Raw genomic sequence first — 20,776 nt, 5'->3', positions numbered from 1 at the left:
TTCTATTTTTTATATTTAATTCCAACACAAGGACTTCTCAATGTTTTTTTTAATATCGCTTATATATCGATAATTCTGATGAAAATATGATGGTGATGATGATGATGATGATGATGATGATGATGATGATGATGATGATGATGATGATGATGATGATGATGATAAAAGGATGATGATGATGATAAGAGGATAATGATGATAGAATGATAATGATGAGGATGATGACTAAGGGAGGATGATGATGTAAGATTATTCTGAGATTATTTTGATTTCATCCATGTTTAACCTTTTCTACGACAATTTTCTTCGTGGACCTTTTGGTAATACGACCGCTTATGCGTCTACTACCTGTACCTTATTGTGTTGTCGAGTCATTTAAATAATGATGATATTACGATATATTAACATGTAACTGTAGATTTCGCTTGAAACTAAGATATCTCGAGATTTCTTTTATGTTGGCTCAGAAAAAAAAGAGAATCAAGCAGCTTTAATTAAAAAATATTTAAACCCCTGCAACTATTGCGTTGTTCGAACTATTGCAGAAATAGGTAAACGCTAATGTAAAATATTTATGTGAAGATATATAAGCACATCCATGCTGAACATGTTGTCCTATACATTTAAACGGCCACTCTGTTTAATATTTTAATTCTTCATTCAAATTTAATCCAGGATTATTTTGATTAAGTTTAACTTAATGATATTACCAGTTTTTGTTTTTCTGTTGGTAGTTTATGTTTTAAAAAATAATATTCCCCTAATGACGGATTAAAAAATGATGACGTTCAGTTTTTTAATTGTTCTGACCTCAATTCTTATAGAATGCCTAGTAGCGGTGGATCTGACGATATACACGTATAGATCTTGCATGCGCCCTGACGTACATTCACCATCTTATACATACATGTGTGGTTTCATAAAAGTCACATGAGGTCATCAATTTACAATGATAGTTTTTAACGTTTTGCAAACAAAAGTTATGACGTCAGAATAAGTCGTGTATTCATTGGTCAACATACCTAGATATTTTAACAGGGTTCCTTTGGAAACCATTTTTTCTTAAAATTACTTTACTGTCGATAATTGTAAATCAACACGAACACAATATTCTTAATGAAGCTTTTTAAATCTTTTTGTTTTGATCGTTACTCCTTAAGGTTTATATGTGGTTTGAAAAGGAAAAAACAATGTTTTAGAAGATAAGTTTTGAGACGGCCCTATTTCAATATGACCTGTGTGGTAAAAGAAGGGCGGGGCGAAGTGTCTCGTCATAAAATAAACGTTTTGAGTGCATTGCCGAGGGCAGACTTACCACCTCGTCATAGCCTGAGGCATATCTCCGGTTTGAGTGACAGTATATATTGTCTGCACCTACACATATTGCCTGTCAGTGAACAGTCTTCAGACTACACCTATTACTGGACTCGTACACACAGGTAAGCTATAATTCCTATTCTTATGTAAGATAATTAACACATGCCTATTTATCTCGGATTTTACCACCTTTTAAAAAATTTCCATTTTTAGTTATTTTTAGCATCATATTCTGATCATGACAGTGTTATGGTTACGATAAACGTTTGAGACAGTATATTGTCGTGATTCCACGCAATACATACACTTGAACAGTGACTCTCATGATTTCATCAGTAATATTTTTGCTATTTAGCGATTCAACGATTTTCGTGATTATCATGCTATTCATATTCGAAGTTTTGTTTTATATCTTAAATAATAACAATTAAATATCATGAAATCATCTGGGTTTTTTTGCCATTGATAAGCGATATTTATAATGTTTCTCTGCTATACAAGTCATACCGTGTCGTACATGATTACAGTTCCAGAGAAATGTCTAATTCCGGAACAACATACGCATATGACTAATTATGTAGATTTACCTTTCGTTGCATTTTTACCTTCCTTCACTCCCACCACATTTTTTTGTGTTATTTATGCTTTTAGATTCTAACAGTAACAACATGTATCAGTGTGGTTTGGGACACAGGTATTTGAGTCACATACACATATTTTCCATAACATGATGGCAGTATGAGTCATATGGGACTAATCAACGTTTGTATCAGCCTGTTCAGGATTCCTCTGATAAAGTCTTTAAAAATCACTATAGTATTAAGATGGACAGAAATTACATCCCATTTTTATTCTTTTATATTTTCAAATATTTAGTTTAATGAATTCAGGTAAAGAAATTAAAAATATCAGTGTTCTTTTAATATTAATGCTTTTCATTAAGACATTTCAAACGTTGCAAAATTTAGGGATATGATGTTTTGTTTTTTTAAACTTGTGATTTGTAGTGTAGAAATGTGAAATGGTGATTTTTATTCAAAAACGTTTTGTTTTATATTGAAATTAATGATAACCACAAGTGTACTGTATATGGAGCTATTTATAGCTCAAATAACTGTCGAGACAATATACAACATTAGTTGATAAGATAAGATGCTGGCGGTCGTTCTCTGCTACTGTAATTTCAAAAATTCCTTCAGCCAATGGAAAATGACGTTACAAAGAAGACACAACATTTGTTATATAAGTATCAAGATATGGATATAAAACACTAGGATTTGTTTGTTTGTTTCATTTTTCAATATAAAAGTGTAATACTATGAATCGCTATATGCAAATGGTTTTGACCATGAATCACAAGATATTTAAATATGTAGCAATATAAATGATATATATATATAAAACATACTTGGTTTTGCGGTATCAGTATGCAAACGCTTGTTTACTATTTAGCAATGGTTGACATGCTATATTTCAAAATGAAATTCTAGCTGACTTTATTCAGGTTTCATGGAAACTGTGTTTTTGTCATTCATATAAGAATATCGTTCTATTAGGACAAATGTATACGGATATATATGTTGAAACTGATATACTGAAACCATACTTGGTTTTGCGGTATCTCCATGTAAGCGCTTTATTGATCTGCAGTGTTTACTATAGAAATACATGTTTTTTTCTGCAGTACAACAGTTCCTATAGTAGCATTCTGGTTACCACGATTCGTTTTTTAACATATTCTTAATTCCTTTTACTCTAACTAACACTGATGTTAAATATTTAGTTATATGATTTTTTTACTTTCGTTTGAAACTAAACTATGCATTTGTGGAAAGCACATTCGTTACCGGTGGTCGAGCATTCATTTCTGGAAAAGTCGTTGTCATCATATTCAATGGTTTATCTCTGGTTGTAATATATATATATATATATATATATGTGGGACAATAGCTAGTTTGTTATAACAGCGACACTAGTACATATTAACCTTTCGGCCAATGACATCTTGCTTAATCGACCATATATCAACCGATCATTAAAGATGTAACAAGTCTTTCATAGGATTTAACTCAACTTGCTATAGGTTTCATACATTCTGTAAAAAGCGTCACAACAGAAAGAACAACAGCAAATGGAATTTCCATTTTACAGTGTATACTAAGTTAGCGGTATTGATTGTATACCACTAGACATATACTGTACGTGTTAGTGTGGGCGGTGGGCGTATGGTAATAAGGAATGGGGAAAAAACGCTGTAGCAGATCTGATCAGTTAGGGAAAAGGTTTGATATATCATCTACCTGATGTCATTATTTCCTGAAGTATTTTCTAGGGTTTCGAAGGCATTTTCCTGTTATTAAACAGATATATTACACAAAAGTAGGGTACATGCTTTTCTTTACGTTTTCTTTGAAGGAAAGGTTCCAAGGCGGACACAATTGAACTTGACTCATCGCGTTGATATACACGCTAAATATAACACATTAAGTTGCATGGCCCTTGATTTACGTATGTGACATCTCCGAACATATTTGCATACATTATGTCATTCAAAAGGCTCCATTGCAGAATGAATAGAGTTAATTTCTCATTTCTATGCTATCCTTAATGATAACTGTGATAAGGAATTTCAAAGTTTTGTCTTTGATTCTTGATAACCGACATTCCGTTTAAAATTTGACAGGAAACATCATGCCGTCTGCTTAATAAAGTGTAGGACCGTTTCTAGAATGTGATTTATTGCATCATGTAGGATGATGTTGTCTTTTTGTTAAGGGTTTCCTGGACTCCAGTTGCTATCCTTTTTTTTTTTTATCGATTTTGATATTTGAATTGTCCTGGTGTTGATGTTATGTTGTAATTTTGTTTTCTTTTAATATAACGCAAATATTGCAAATACGAAATATTCTTTTTAAAAATCCTATAAAATATTCGTATTGCACAAACTTAACGATACATTGTCTCAGTTATCATGTGTTTAAAACAAAATGTATGGAAATTTCTTTATAGAAGTTATGCCGAAAGACGTCGTCAAATTGTGGCATAAGTTTTTTCTAAAGAAGAAACAGATAGCTCTTAAAGGTTGCCAATATATTTATTTGCACTGTCGCTCTAACTGATTAAATGAAGTTACCGTTGGGTTGTCGCAGCAATAATTTATCTCAATTTCTATTTGATTTATTTATCACTTTTTACAAAAGGTAGCTAAATCTTTATGAACAACACTGCCATTTCATTCACAAAGATAATTAACTGGTTTGATTTTGACTTTTGCACTATTTACTGCTTCTTTACTTGTTTACCTGTAGAACCACACACCATATGTGTATGTATAATGAAAGATTGCTGGTTGATTTATTATTGTGTTGTTCTCGGTGACAATAACCCTTCTGTTCTGTTTCCTTGATGTCATGAAGCAGTTCATCCATGGGTTCATTGCTTATGAATCATACTATATATGAAATGCATAATGCACGATCACAGTATATTTGGTTTGGTTCATTCTAGATATAGTTCTGGATATGCTTGTTGACTGATTCTTTTCTTTCTCTTTTTATTTCTCTTTTCAGTTAATTATTTATTGAAAATGAGCAAAATGCATTTTTAAGCAATGTTTTTGATTGAATGATAAATGACGTTCATTGTGGATAAAAAGGGAAAATCGTTTGGATACCGAAGTGCTAACAATATCGTTATTCGAAATTAACAACGAAGGCATTTTAACAGATAATAAGGAGACCATTTAAAAGTGCATTGATGATAAGACCAGGCGTTCCGTAAGGGTACAGTTATTTGGCTTCATCGACGACACCATCAATGAACATTGAACTCAAATGCCACTTCCTCAAACTGATTACCTGGGTAGCAATAAGGAAAACACAAAGGCACTCTAATGAGGACAATAAAAAAAATCTTCCTACATATCGCACAAGAAAATATAATGTTTCAAAATACGGTCATGGCAGCAATCCAGAAACTTTTACATATTCTTTATCAACCAACCTTTTGCAAAATCGTCCCTACTAAATGTGTCTGTCAGGAGTCGACATCTGTCATGCATTCGTGATATTTGGAGCAAACGCTTCATCATCGAAACAAGTGCGACATGCGCTCATCGTAGGTATCGAAGCAATATTGAATAAAACAGATTGATTAATATCTACATCAATTAAATTATTAGGTATCTGACTGAACTGAACAAAACTATGACAGATATAGTTAAACCTGTTTGTTTCAACACATTGGTCAGATTAAAAAGAATTCATTCTATTTTGATTAGAGTATACTTGTGGATTTAGCTTATGTCAGTTTAGAAAGGTGACACTTTATGTATTAACATAATTATATGATCAAAAGGTTGTCATAATTGCCAAAGGTCACTAAGCCTGATCGAAACCTTTACCTGTTAAACATTCTTCAGACAAGCTGACGACAGAATCAGACAAAGATGTTTTTGTAAGGCTGGTTGTTGTTTACATTTAAATAAAATTACAGTTTTAAAGATTTATGTATACATTTAAATGATGTTTCTTTTTTTAGACCAGGAAACTTGTAAGAGAATAAACGTTTTCATTTATAAATAATTCAAACCATTAAGTTATTTATAGTTTTACTTTTATATATCTCTGCATGATTTCCTATAACTATATGACTTACTTGAAAATTCACAAATGAATCATTTAATTTCATATTGAAATAGATTTTTTGAAACAAGTCTTGAACGACAATTTGTGTCCAGCTTGTTTGAGAATTGTCAAAACGTTGTTATGGATGAAATAGCTTATAAGGCCGATATGCTATCTTGTGCCAGATGAACTACTCTTATAAGCTACTATGGAACCTACGAAATATTTATATGACTAGATTTTTAACTAAGTTACTGTGAAATCGCTAACTTTCTTGGGGTTTGTAATTTCGTTGAATTCGTAAGTAATCTTCATCCAAGAATTCATAGGTCTACGAAATAATTACAAGTTTGGCATAAAATAATTCTCTGCTTGAGTGGGTACTCGTCATCTATGATATGGTGTTTTGACGGAACACCATGAAATTTGGGCCCCACGAAAATATCTGATTTCGCGGTAATTCATTTATGACTCATTTAAAACATACACATGCACGTCTACATTAAAGCCGAAATCATTTTAATCAAATATAGCGTTTCCTCGATAAATCCTGGTAGTTATTTGAATTCAGAATTTTTTTAAAATGGTCCAGAGAAATATCCAAATATTATTTTGAACCTTTTTCTGCTTATAAATTTTCAATATCATCATGTAAATGTGTTCACGTGAAGCATTTTTCAATCAAACTAATGATAAAGCCAAAACATTTAAAGATTATGTGTTATATTATTCTAATTAAGACTTGTACGATTAAGGAGGTATGGTATCTTATTGTAACTTACGTCTTCTTTTAAAAAGAGTTTCCCGCTGTTAATATGAAATATTCATTGTGGATTATTTTGTGTGTATTTCAAATAACATTTTGACAACGTTGAAAGATAGAGGCGCATTCAGTTCGGAATCGATATATTCCGTCTTTGCATATTGCAGAGTTATCTTCTCTTGTGAGCAGGTATTGATTGTTACGTCATTGGTTTCTGAGTGTAACGTCATCAATGTCGGAATAGTGAAATTATAGTATAATAGAGGGATAGATCAAATAGTAGGAGATATTACTCCAATAAAGTATAATATCTGTCTACAAAATTGTCACATAACAGCTGCCTCGAGTATCGGGGTTCGAATCCAATGCACATAAGTTCAAATGGTTTTTAACATTCTAAACCAACCGTGCAGAAGATATAGCCATGACTATTAAAACCAACGTTTTAAGCAGAGAACATTTGCAGTTCAAACATTAAACATTCGTTATAAAATAGCATGATAGTTATTCGTATTTGACACATGTTCTCAGCATTGCTTGGTTGGGATTCGATGTTATGACTATTTTTTGATTTTTTTTTTCTAATTTCAGACTGTCTCAAATATATATTGTCCTTATCATGAAGACCATCCAGAGAACCATTTACTTACTATTTGCTGTAACTTTCTATTGTATACACCAGTCTTATTCACTTCCGGCATGTAAGTATATTATATAATCAAATAATTATACATTCACGCAATTTCATACTTAGGGACCACATTTCAGAAGACTAGTAAGCGGGCTCATATCGTAGGTGTTTCATTACGACAACAAGAAAATAATTGCAATTGTTTTTATAGAATTGTCTAAACAGAGATTGCAAGTAAGGAATCATGTGCGAGGTATACTAAAACATTATTTTCTTTACCGAAACATCCCCTAAACATAAAGTCGTCACAACTACACCATCCCTTGGTAAACAGGACATCATCATTTCTACACTGAGACATCCCCTTGTAAACAGGAAGTCTATTAAAATATTCTTCCGTCGAGCAATCTAATAGTAAGCAGAAAATCAATCATGTTTTCACTGAGCAAACAGGAAGTCATTCGTAGCATTAATTCATTTACATCAGAGTCACCCGCTCTCTGTCACCATTTGACCGATGGGAGGAACATTTATATAAGCTACAGCAATGTCAGAAATAATAAGGTCAACCATGATGTTTTGGTAGTTAGGTAAGACGTGCTTCTGGTGTTGTCTCTCTATTTTTAGGAATTTGTTGCAAATCCCATGATTGTTTTCTTTATTATTCTCATTTTTGTTTTGCATTGATTTCTGTAATTTCTTTTTGAGGTTGCGGTAAATGAAGGATTTTGTTATTTTATTTCTCACTCGGTAAAAATGAATCTGCATTAAGTAGGATTATAACATTATTTTCTTTTTGCATTTTTTGCTATCGCAATTACCGTCAGTGTCAATATTTTTCATTATTTTTTCTCTTAAACATTCACATCTCTGAACCCCTTTTTAACACCAAAATGTTGCTGTAATTGTGCTGTAGTAAAACGCGGTCAACATATGTGTTCTCATTTCATGCTTTTATTGAAAGAGATGATACATTTCATGACACAGGAAACATACATATCATGTCAATTACATGAACACTAAATATTACAATTGTACATGGACTTAAGCTCATGAGCTTTTTAGGAATAAAGTCATAATATATACATATATATCGTATGTGATTGAACCTAGTAATTGTATACGTAGATAGTTTGTTTGTTCGGATGTTCGTTGTTGCATTAGGTGTTTATGTACATGTGCTAGCTTTCTCCCTTGATTGTTCTATTACTTGTTTGATATCATTTATTTCACAGTACATTCTGAATTAATTCACTTGATTATTAATACAAATCTTACCATTTGACCGCCCCTGGAGATAGTTAAGATAGGATTGCATGTCATTCTATCTATTTGAAAGTTCAATTTTGTCAATAAAATTGGTTGAAATCAAATAAACACTGTACTGTATGTTAAAAATTCATGTAATATAACATGAAATGTGCGTTGTGTATAAAACATTCGAGGTTTTCGTGGTTGCTATTGAACCACGAACATTTAGTGTTATACAGTATACGAATATTAATCGCAATTGCTTTTTTTATGAAATGATTAAGATCTGAAGACGTGAATACATACTTACATTTTGCTTTTCTAATGTGTTTTATCATTTGTTTCAGATAAACAAAGTTCGAACCACCTCAGTAAGTATAAGTATAAACTATGATTTGCACAAGTTACTGTCATTTACGAAAAAGCCCAAGATAATAAGATATCATCATATGAAAAGATATGTTTTTTAGCTCACCTGGCACGAAGTGCCAAGTGAGCTTATCCCGTGACGCGGCGTCCGTCGTCTGTCCGTCGTCCGTCCGTCCGTCCGTCGTCCGTCGTCCGTCGTCCGTCGTCAATATTTTACTTTAAACGACTTCTTCTTAATAACCGAAAGACCTAGGGTGTCGATATTTGGTCAGAAGCAAACTGGGATGAAGGGCTACAAAGTTTGTTAAAATTAATGACCTTTACCCATTTTCAAGTATGTCAAGTCAAATATGTTAAAAACTTTAAACATCTTCTTCTCGATAACCAAAATGCCCAAGGAGATGATATTTGGCCAGTAGCATGCTTGGGTGAAGGGCTACCAAGTTTGTTCAAATGAATGACCTTCAATTATAATCAAGGTCACAGAGGTTAATTGTCTTAAAAACCCTTTAAACAACTTCTTCTGAATAACCAAAATACCCAGGATGATGATATTTCGCCAGGAGCATGCTGAGATGAAGGGCTACAAAGCTTGTTCAAATGAATAACCTTCACCCATATGCAAGGTCACAGGGGTCAAATATGTTAAAAACTTTAAACAAATTCTTCTGAGTAACCAAAATGCCCAGGGTGATGAAATTTAGTCAGTAGCATACTAGGATCAAGGGCTGCCAAATTTGTTTAACTGTATGACCTTGAATCATAATCAAGGTCACACGGAGCAAATATGTTCAAAATATTTAAACAACTTGTTCTGAATAACCAAAAGGCTCAGGATGTTGATATTTAGTTAGTAGCATGCTGGGATCAAGGACTACCAGGTTTGTTAAAGTGAATGACTTTGACTTATATTCAAGGTCACAGGAGTCAAATTTGTTTAAAATCTTTAAACGACCTCTTCTGAATAACCATGGGTCCCAGGATGTTGATACTTTGCAAGTTGCATCCTGAATTGAAAGGCTATAAAATGTGTTCGACTTTCAATCACAGGGGTTAAATGTTTAAAAAAATTGGGCCTCTTGTATCAAAATTCCATTGCTTTCAGGGCAATACGTGTTATAAAAGTTAAAACTGCTGCCGTATCATGAAACCAAACTTAGGAAATTTTTATTTTTTTTTATTTTTAAAAAATAAATTTAAGCTCTTTTCTTATAATCTTACACCTTTCAATCATTTGGTTTCTATTTTACTTCAAACCATAACATAGGAGTGTTGTACAATAATTTTAAGGATTTTCGTACCACTGCTTAAATCTATAACTACTCATTGGAAACTGTTTTATCGAGCATAACTACAGCTTTGATAACTCAATTCTGAAAAGAAAAACATACTTCGAGAATTTTATGAAAAATGAATGAAAGATGAAAAGATACAAATTTAGTCAAAAACATTGAGTGTAAAATATTTCAACGAAAACGTGTCGCAACATTACAGGAGCAGCTGATCTCTCGGTCAAACTAGGCAAAGCGGAACTTTGAAAAAGTGACCAGCTGGTCAACATATGCTGTTTGTGTATACATTTTAAACTTAAATAAAAACATTTCTCTGAATATCGATGCGTACGACGACTTCGGGGATCGTACCCAGGCCGCCTGCGTGGAAGGCCGGAGTGTTAACTACTTGACCAATCCGCCCATATAATAATTTAATATTATATAATATAATGTAATATAATTGATATAAAATAGTATTTATCCTTACAGAGAAAATATGCAAAGCAAATTGTCGTGCTCAGTCATGTTTCATACCATATCCTGAGGAATGCCACCACTACGTACAATGCTACAAATCTGCTGCGGAACAAGAATACTCAGGAGCGTATTTGAGGTCTTGTCCTCTCGGCCTAGTATGGGATGCGTCTGCGTTGACATGTCTTAGACTAGAAAGGAGTACTACAACATGTCTAGGTATGTATTTGAGCCTAACGTCACTAAAATGTTTTCTTCTAACGGTTTTTTCGCCTTATTCGAGGCGAAAGGGAAAGTTTTACAATGATGCTGATCCAATTGTGTGCATAGCCCTATGAACGCAATTTCTTGTGTTAAATCTTATAGAGGAACTTGCAGTGGAATTGTAAATATAGACATATGTCACGTGATTTATATCCGTATCGGTCATCAAACAATGCCAATGTGTCCTATGATTGACTAACACATTCATTGGTGTACAACAAGGTGATACCAATAGTCCCTCTCTTTTTCTGGTTTTTGCTCAAACTTAATATGTAAGGGTATTAAATTCGATTTTGTCATGGCTTATTCCAGAGTTTCAGAGAAGACACATGTATCGAGACCGGAACTTTAAAAATTACGATGACACCCAACTAAAACTAAAATTCATCATTGTACAAAATTGTGTTTGGTTTATTTATAACATGAAATGTGTTGACAGTTGATATTTCATTCTTATTTAGATGTTGATATAATCGACGATATACAAATGAAATGTGTTTAAGCTTTAAATGTACATTAAACGGACAATGATATGATACAAATTCGATGAAAAGCTGTTTTTACTGTGTGAAGATCGAATGTTATATTTCTTATACCAGTACTCGCAGTATATTGCATGAAAAGGTAGCAGCTTACCTGCTTTTCTAAGTATCGGAATTTTCTTAAAAAAACAACAACAACTGCCTTTTTATTAATAAATTATGCAACACGAGTTTTGTAACATATGCCATAAACATTTGTAAATAAAGATGAGTAGTTTACATCTTGCAATCAATAATAGTGAGGTCTTAAATTGTATTTCCAGACCAATATTAAGATGAAAAACTAACCTCAGCGAAACACACGGACTATTTTCTCAAAGTGAGCTGTTTATTGTCAATGGAACATTGCTTTCCACTAAATTTTTAACATTCTTACCCAATTGATATGTTAATAATCGTACTTTATTATTTAAAGATAAGTGTTCAAAAGATGAGACTCTGACGTCATACAGGCACGGATCTTTTTGTTCCCAATATTATGCGTGTGCAAATGGAACTTCGGAGCCGAAGTGTTGCAGACGCGGGGAGGCTTTTGCTGACGGACAATGCGTCCCAAGTACAGCCTGTAATTGGGAATGTCCAGCAGCGTATGCACCTATTGAAACAACAACTGCCTCTAGTGAAAATATAACCACTTCTCTAGCTCCTGAAACTACTACAGGTAAATAGTTTTGTTGTTTTATTAGATACAAATGTTAAGGTGATATCCTAGCTGACACACAGTTTAAGTATGCCTTTGTATCACTGATCGATCACTCTCCAAGTGTCCAAGACAACGCACTTGAAAACTCTACTACATTTTTTGTATACATAGTAATCGGCCCTTTATTATGTTTTTGATAACAATAGCTCAACTGTTCAAGGATGCGTCCTTTTCGTGAATGTCATTTTATGAATGTAGCCCAAATTAATTTCATGTAAAATTTTATTACATCGACTTTGTTCTAATTCACTAGTTTTTTTAATTCGGATCAATACATATCATCTTTTTATGTACTTACTGCCACTTTTATCCAGGTACAAACTAACAGATATGACTATACCTATTAATCAATAAGATGATTTTGATCAAAATAAAGGCTTTGTTTGCATTTGGAGAAAAAAACAATTACTTTCTAAATTTTTGTCTTCGTTTTATATATTTTTTTTATTGTTTGATGGAGTGTTTATACTTATAATGCTGTTTTTTAAGCTACCAACATTAATATTTAGACAGTCTGCTGGAACCATACTGTACCTAGTATTCATTTGGAGATCAACGTTATGATTTTTACTGTTCCGTGTAACGGAATAACCCCTTGTTTCCATAAATTTGTTTTTTCAATTACAATGTCATCAAATAATGTGATTTTATAAAAAGTTAGTGTGTTTTTAATAAGATATCCATGATGTTATTATCATTTACCATAAACTGCAGATATCCGTGTTAAATACCTTTAACTTCTAGCTTGGGAAAAAGTGTCAAATGGCTAAATCCTGACGATACTTTACATATCACATCTAAAATGCATTCCTCCGAACTAAAAAAATAAAACAAAACAAAAATGAAAAACATCTCTATTTTATGCATACATATTGGTCAATATTTTTCGTTTATAATGTTAAGTCTGATATGTTATATATTTTATATCTACAAGTAACTTTTACATTTATTCTATTTGTGAAGTGTGCACAAAAAACGCTGTCTCTAGTAAACCACAGGATTACATGGAGAATGGTATAACTTTGGTTTGCGCCGATGGAACACGTTTTGACGAGAGTGAGTGTCAATGCGTTTTCGATCCATCCTTCACCCCTTCCACGGGTAAGTTTAGAAATTTTATTTTAGATTAATGTAAATAACACCAATAAAGCCTTTTTTATTTTTACTCGCTCGATTGAAATGTCTGGAAACTTAGAAATTAAACAAAAATCTGATATCATCAGTATGTATGTTCAATTTCGCCGAGAAAAAAACTTTACTAAATTAGCAAGCTTTGACATTCTTGCATACTACATATTTAATCAATATCAATTGTCACTTTATATCATCAATATCAATTGTCACTTTATATCCAACCTGTCAGGCTAAGCCCTTTACCAGGAGGTCAAAGGTTGCCACATTCATTTCATCACATGATATAGGGGTGAGAACCTTTGGCGTCCTGATAAAGGACTAAGCTTGAAGGCCTTGATTTTTTTTATTGATTTAAGCATGAAGTCTAATAAATATATAGATAGACTAAATGCACTTCTTTGCTTTCAGACTCATCCGCTTCCGTTCGACACACACACAGCAATATTCGTTGTGTTATACAAACGCACATGTATTATTTTGAAAGATAAATTCGAATAAAACGTATGGGATGTAAATATATCATTAACTACTTAACACACAGAATAAAGAGTCTGTCACAACATATTATATTATTTTCAATTTATAGTATAATAATTTATATAATAATATATTTAACGATTTTTGTCACAGAATGCTTTCCAGAAATGGTAATAAATTACGACGCCGATAAAGAATCCAGGTTTGACGTCAAGCACGATACTGATGTTCGAAAGGTCAGAGGGGGAGGAAAATTCAGCTCCAAAGACAAGTCATCAACTAAAGTGGATCATTATAATGGAAATGGTAATCTTTTGAAACATTTCAACATGACACTCATCTTTAAGTCTGAGAGCACGGGGAATAGTAAACAGTTCCTGATCACGAATTGCCGTGCTACAGAAACGGACCAACCGAGTATAGGAATAATGGTCAGTAACATCAACGGAATGCTCCTCTTCGTAGCAGACGACAACGCCACAGCTCCTTCAAGCATCAAAATGAAACTCAAATTCAAGGTAAGAACGTTTATACGACTCCCTGAAATGTGCATTGTGGGAAGGGTGAAGAGAAGGTGTGTGTTTGTTATAATTATTACAGTTTTTTGACAGAATGTGTTATGAAATAAAGCCAGATAAATATGTTCGTCTGCATTCCATCTTATTTCAATGATACTTTACGAATCTCGTTTCCAAAGGCGAATATTCACGATACTTTGATGTAGGATTGAATTGATCACATAACAATAATTCTAAACAGAAAATATATCTGTCATAGCATCAAAATCGAAATTTACGATGCCATCATCCATGATGGATAAATATAAAACTGATTTTATATAAAACGCACTCTCAAAAAGGGAAATTTGTCTTAACGATGTGTGACGTTTGCGGGTTTAATCTTTATTTAATCATCTCAATTATTACGAATTAAAATTTAATAATCAAAATGAATAATGCACTTGGAATAGTTCATGCAAAATGTTTTACGTCCACTTTGAAAACATGGAGTTTCAAAATCTCATTTTTTAAACATAGACATAATACAATAGAAATAGTATATGGTAATAGTAATTATTACAAGGGTTATGTCATTTGATATTTTGTTATAACTATTTTTATGTTACAGTTTAGCTATTTTGCTATTATATGCAATTTAGTGGTGATGCAGTACTTTCGTCAGTTCCTCCTATGATATTTGAATTGACAAAAATGCATACATCACCAATTCAGCTTATTTCTAGATAATATAATATCCTACAGTTTTGTTAAATTGAAGAGAATATGAAAAAAGTCAATATAGTTTCATTCCATGCAAAACATATAGTTATAATGATAATTTTCGAGGTAATTTAGACGTTAAGCGTTGATCGAACTAAAGTATAACTGTACGTTTATTCATTTTTCATGAACTAATGTCAGATAATGTACTCAGTTCGCAAAATGATGTAAACGCAAAAATTAATCAGTCTAGAGTAAATATCAATTTGACGCAAAATAGAGCAGTGTTCAGTAAAGGCATGTTAGACGCAAAATATGAGTAGTTTACAGTAAACATCAATCAGACGCAAAGTAGAAGTTGTTTAAAGTAAACATCAATAAAACGCAAAATTAAAGTAGTTTATTGTAGACATCAATTAGACGTGAAATATAAGCAGTTTACAGTAAACATCAATCTGACGTGATACCAAATTCTTGATTTCAAAATGAAAACAAAAGACTGCCATTTAATCTTGCTTTCATGTTCTTTATTAGAAAGGATCCTGGAACTGGGTGCGGTATATTTTTGACGGCCGTACCTTGCAGGCTATGGTAGTTCCTTTACCAGATCATCTGGCAGATCCTTCTACTGTCACAGAGTTCTACTCGAATAACGTCACGTTAGCCGGTACGTCACATCCTGTTCTTATATTTGACGTCATTGTATATCATATCATGTCATCATTGATATATAGCGTTCAGATATAGGTAATACAATTTTGTGATGTAATTTTTATTTTGCATTTTAAATGGCCTTTCCTTCTTTTAATTAAAATGACAATAAAGTGACACTGGACATAAATATATATTGAAATACAGAAAAAGGCTTATACATAGTAGGGGGCAAGGAAGTTATTCCAACAGTGAAGACAATATGAGGTTGTCGAATTGTCAGAGCTAGCCGCTCCTTTATCAAGAAGCAGAAAAATACAGATCATTTACTTTACATAAATCAAAATAGCAATATAAAATGATATAACTTATATTTAAAAACTATGAGCCCATCGGCTAGCATAAGCCGAGGACAAAATTTATAATGACCGCATTGTTGACCAATGATACTGTGTGTGTGTGTGTGTGTGTGTGTGTGTGTGTGCGAACAACGACAAAGATATTATAACATACCGAAAAAAACTACTCTCTTCGTGTCCCTTGTCACACTGCTTACCACAACATACCTTCACGTTATTTTGGTCAATATATGTTTTGAGATCTTCCCCTTAGTAATCCCCCTTGATTTATACTAAAAACATTTGATATTTCTCTGAACAATTGGTAACAATCTAAAAATGTTAATCCCACTATATTGTGTTATTTCTTTTACTTCAGCTCCAAGCGAAGACCCAGTGATGTTATTATCCAGCCAGAATCCTCTTACAATTGGTTATTGTAATGGTCATGGATATGACGGCCTTGTGTATAGGGTAAGTACATATTTGAAAATGAATAAGAAACATATATAAAATGCAACTTGTTTTGAAGAATTGTAGAGATAATTTAAAAACAAATGTGCACCAAACATATTAAGCCGATTAAATATATATTTTAATTATTTATTTCCTCTGAGATATAAAACAATATGTGTCGCTATCTTTTTATTCCAATAAACTGATACTACAAATTGATTAACTTTTAGCTAGCTGTAATTTCATACGAGTCCTCAAAAATAATACATGGCTACACAGATTTTTTAAAAACATTTAGCTTCAATTTAAAACCGATTGATGTATATAGACATATTTATTACATAGAAAGAAATAACAAATATGGTACGTGAAACAAGAAAATTTATTTATTCCTCTTTTTAACACATTTTGCTGACAAAATATAAAATTTGATAAATAGCGGAGACTGTAAAATTATGCTATGTTTTTATTTAATCACTGTATCACGGGAAATTTTCGCGCAATCAAACTTTTGCCCTTCGCCTGTTAAATCCATACTAGCCTAGTTGGTATTTCGCCCTTCACATTTGATTACTACGTCTATTTTGTTGTTTACTGATTTTAGTTGTAATGATAAATTCATTAGGGAGAACAAAAAAGACGAAATTTAAACTTTCCCGGTATACAGTAAATATATTATTTTTTATATGCTTATATATGAATTAATGTTTTGTTTGTAGGCTGACCTCGCTCCGTGGGTATGCAGCATGTACATGGACAGTTTAAGTGGTCTATAACTGGACATAGCACATCGTTAACCGACCTATTACGACATAAATTATGATAATTAGTATATTTACATTTTTAATTGTGTATTAAAACTTCAGCAAATTCTACACAAATGGGTTTCATGATCAATTGTTCCCCAATATGGTATTGATGCATTGCTACAAATAACTTCGAGATAACGAAGTTCATGCATATTACGAATTACGAATCGAAATCGATGTGACTGGAATGTGTAAGAAAAAATGAGATTGATGGAGGGAAACATTCTATTTTAGTTCATACTAGTATATAATTATGGAAATTCACGGTAACATACTAAAGCATGAAGTCAAATGTTCAATGAAATATTTTTCTTTCTCTGTTTTAGCAAAAGAAGTAAAATTAAAACTATTGCCATGCATAGCATAGTGAATTTGATATAAAAACAAATTCACTTTGGCACTGTTTTCAGAATTAAAATGCATGTGGATAAATTTTGTTCATAAACCATGAAATTTTAGCTTACAAAAATAGCTTTACAGTATCATATGTTTTAGTTAAATTTTGATATAAATATTTTGTTGGAATAATTTGTAAAAAGACCCCATCTCTAATCAAAAATGATTTTAACGAGGGCTATGTACTTGTATATGCAATTTAAGTCGATACTCACAACACTCAGTTTCATAAGCGAAAGAAATGTATTTATAAACATTTCCGATACGAGACTCTCGGGGGGGTCTTTATTTTAACGTATGGAACGTATCTATTAAACGGTCCAAAACCTTCTTTTCAGTTCGTCTGTATGAATATAAAGAAATAACATTTAAATGTAAGGAAAACTACCTTTCAGTGTCTATATGAAGTAGAAAAGTAGTGGGACTCTTCTTGCAAAGGTGATTTAATCTCCATTGCGAAAATAAATGTTCGCAAAAATCAAATATTTACTGCAAAAATTCTCTGCGACGGTTTTATCATTTTAATGTTTGAATATTAATATGCTTCTCATGAACGTTTCATCAGCAAAGGTGAAACAACTACATAAGCCATTAATTAATTTTCTAGGAGCGTGATCAGATTTATGTCAATTATTGCTGAAATTAGCGATGCGATATTATGTTAGTAATGATATACAACATTTTTTTGATGACATGAAGATTCTGAATGAGTTACAATTTTAATTTTTATACTTCTTTATAAATTCAATTACTTGATATGTAAATGCTATAAGATTAAGTCTCAACTTGTTATGTATTTGTTTTGATGATATATGCATTGTTTGCGTAAGACACAACAATGATGACATGAACTGATTGTTATGACGTAATAATCAGCAAGACGTCATGAATTTACATGTTTGCTATGTTTTCAATATTCGCGAGAATAATTTGAACATTAGTTCGCGTTTCTTCACTCAGAGTATATGTCTTACATTGTATATAAATGATTGTTCGCGAAACACTTGAATTCACCATCAGTAGGTAGCAAATTAAAAACAAAATGAGAATTTGTACATTTTTCCTCTATTTAAGAAAACGTCGTATATGTGTGATGTACTAGAAACTATCTGCACTTATGTTATCTGTGAATTATGTCAGAAGAAGTTTTTGTTCGTATGTAATATAGATTGTGCCAATAAAGTCCCTTTTGTTCACAAATATTGTGTTTTATCCGGTTTTGATTTATCTGATTATATTTAAACATTATACGTCAATGTGACGTAGTCTTAAAGATATTTTCTCGTGAATGGTTTGTATATTCTATCATTATTTTCAGGACATTCTAATTGTTACGAATTACAATGATATCACAAAGAGTAACAAACTGAGGAAACATTCTTACGTTTTGATACGCTTTAAACCCGGTACTCGACGAGTTAAAGCTGAACAAGGGCCCTAGTATTTCTGTGCGTTGATACAGGACGTGTAAACTTTAAAACCAACCAGATCATTTACCGGAGCCTCGACATACACACGTACACACACACATTTCCCCCTTTATGTGAAAGACCACTAGAATTCCATTGTAATTTTTCGTTCACAAATTTACATCTCGTCGGATTCGTTTCGGATATAACTAGAGTTCTTCTGGAATAGTGTACTACCGCTGACAATGTAGCTCAGTTGGTAAGAGCGATAGTATAATGTTCACAGCTTTTGTAGAAAAAATGAGCAAGAGGCACAACATCTGAGATCCGAGTGAATGAAGCAGACGACAATATTGGGCGGAAGTTCTATCATCTTCACTGATGAGTCTATTTCGGTATAGTTGATAAGTTTTATCCTTATTGTAGGGAAACACGAATGTTTGTATCTCTCGATTTGTTCACTCTGGTTTTGCCCCCTTGAAAAATAAATAATCTCAGAGAAAACATAAACACACATTATTATTATTTACTTTGTTATATTGTTATTGTGACGTTGAGAATGAAAAGTCAACTCTCTGATATTTATCCAATTTGTTCAATGACATAACGATGACACAATTAATGAATATATTTCAAAGAAATAGCAAATTGATAGCAATGAATTAACTAACTGAAGCAAATATTGATAGGGGGAAAATGTTATAAAGAATCAATAATCACCTTCTTGGTATCGATTGAATTACTGAGAGCAATAAGAATTGACGTGATGAAGAAATATTAACATAGAGACACTTGAAAAAAAGTACAAAAAGAAGCCGCGTCCTCCAAGAGAGAACAGAGGATAGTGACAACGAAACAACGAGGCACATGTTTTTATCAATAATAAAACCGCCGGAAGTATATTTCCCAATGAAATCACCATGATTACCATATACAACTCTCCCGTAGTCTTCACCTACCTGAAATGTAAAAACCTTTGTTATAAGTGTGTACGTCAGCAGTCGACATCTTTCACGGAAACCGCAATATCCACAGCAAGTTATTGAATTTCGAATGATCTACGATCTCGACAAAGATATTGTAATCCATAAACTCAATCATTCTCTGTATATGACACATTGGCTCTGTCATACCATTCACAAAAAAATCTCCAAAATAGTCATACATTGATATCGCCGTTCATCTCATGTCGCTCCATGTCTGTTACCGTCAATCAGATGATGTGTCTGCAAATTGTTTGATGTAAGGAACCAAATCTTTGCCAATACCACTCATATACAATATGAATATGTATGACACTGATACCAATCCCTGCATTAGGCCTGTCATTGAAGTGTTTGCCAGTTTGATTTATATCCATCTACGCCCATTTTCTGTCTCCTGTCATGGTGGATAGACGAAAACTATAAGTATCCACATACAATGATACAATGATGTTAAACTTGTAAATCAACCATCATGCCAAACCCTGTAAAATGTTTTGGGTGATATCAAAGAAAACCATTGTGGCTACCTAGCCTCGTCCAGATTTTTTGGAGATTTCATCAGAAATAGTTGACAAATTGGTAACAACTGTTTGAGGCTAAATATAAAAGCTAATCATGTATTTCAAACATTTTTGTTCATGTATTTGCTAAAATTATGAGAAAAAAGATAAATAGATAATAGATAAA

At 32.5% G+C, this 20,776-nt stretch overlaps 1 protein-coding gene across 1 annotated transcript; it reads left to right on the top strand.

Moving 5' to 3' along the window:
• Nucleotides 1–1,324: 1,324 nt before the first annotated feature.
• Nucleotides 1,325–18,896, top strand: LOC110460103. The gene is made up of 10 exons (XM_021512828.1): nucleotides 1,325–1,439; nucleotides 7,297–7,406; nucleotides 8,935–8,958; nucleotides 10,720–10,923; nucleotides 11,926–12,171; nucleotides 13,177–13,314; nucleotides 13,978–14,342; nucleotides 15,579–15,711; nucleotides 16,413–16,507; nucleotides 17,209–18,896. Exons 2-10 carry the CDS (start codon nucleotides 7,325–7,327, stop codon nucleotides 17,263–17,265), a joined length of 1,344 nt encoding a protein of 447 aa, XP_021368503.1. The 5' UTR covers nucleotides 1,325–1,439; nucleotides 7,297–7,324; the 3' UTR covers nucleotides 17,266–18,896.
• The last annotated feature ends 1,880 nt before the right edge of the window (nucleotides 18,897–20,776 follow it).

This window comes from Mizuhopecten yessoensis, unplaced genomic scaffold (assembly GCF_002113885.1).
Source record: "Mizuhopecten yessoensis strain PY_sf001 unplaced genomic scaffold, ASM211388v2 scaffold10317, whole genome shotgun sequence".
Taxonomy (NCBI): Eukaryota; Metazoa; Mollusca; class Bivalvia; order Pectinida; family Pectinidae; genus Mizuhopecten; species Mizuhopecten yessoensis.
Note: the sequence above shows the minus strand (reverse complement) of the source record. Positions and strands in the feature narration are given on the sequence as shown.

Coding starts and splice junctions, on each gene's coding strand:
- LOC110460103 (XM_021512828.1), top strand. CDS start 7,325: ATGAAGACCATCCAGAGAACCATTTACTTACTATTTGCTGTAACTTTC. Junction 10,924..11,925: donor GAGTACTACAACATGTCTAG/GTATGTATTTGA, acceptor TATTATTTAAAG/ATAAGTGTTCAAAAGATGAG. Junction 15,712..16,412: donor GAATAACGTCACGTTAGCCG/GTACGTCACATC, acceptor CTTTTACTTCAG/CTCCAAGCGAAGACCCAGTG.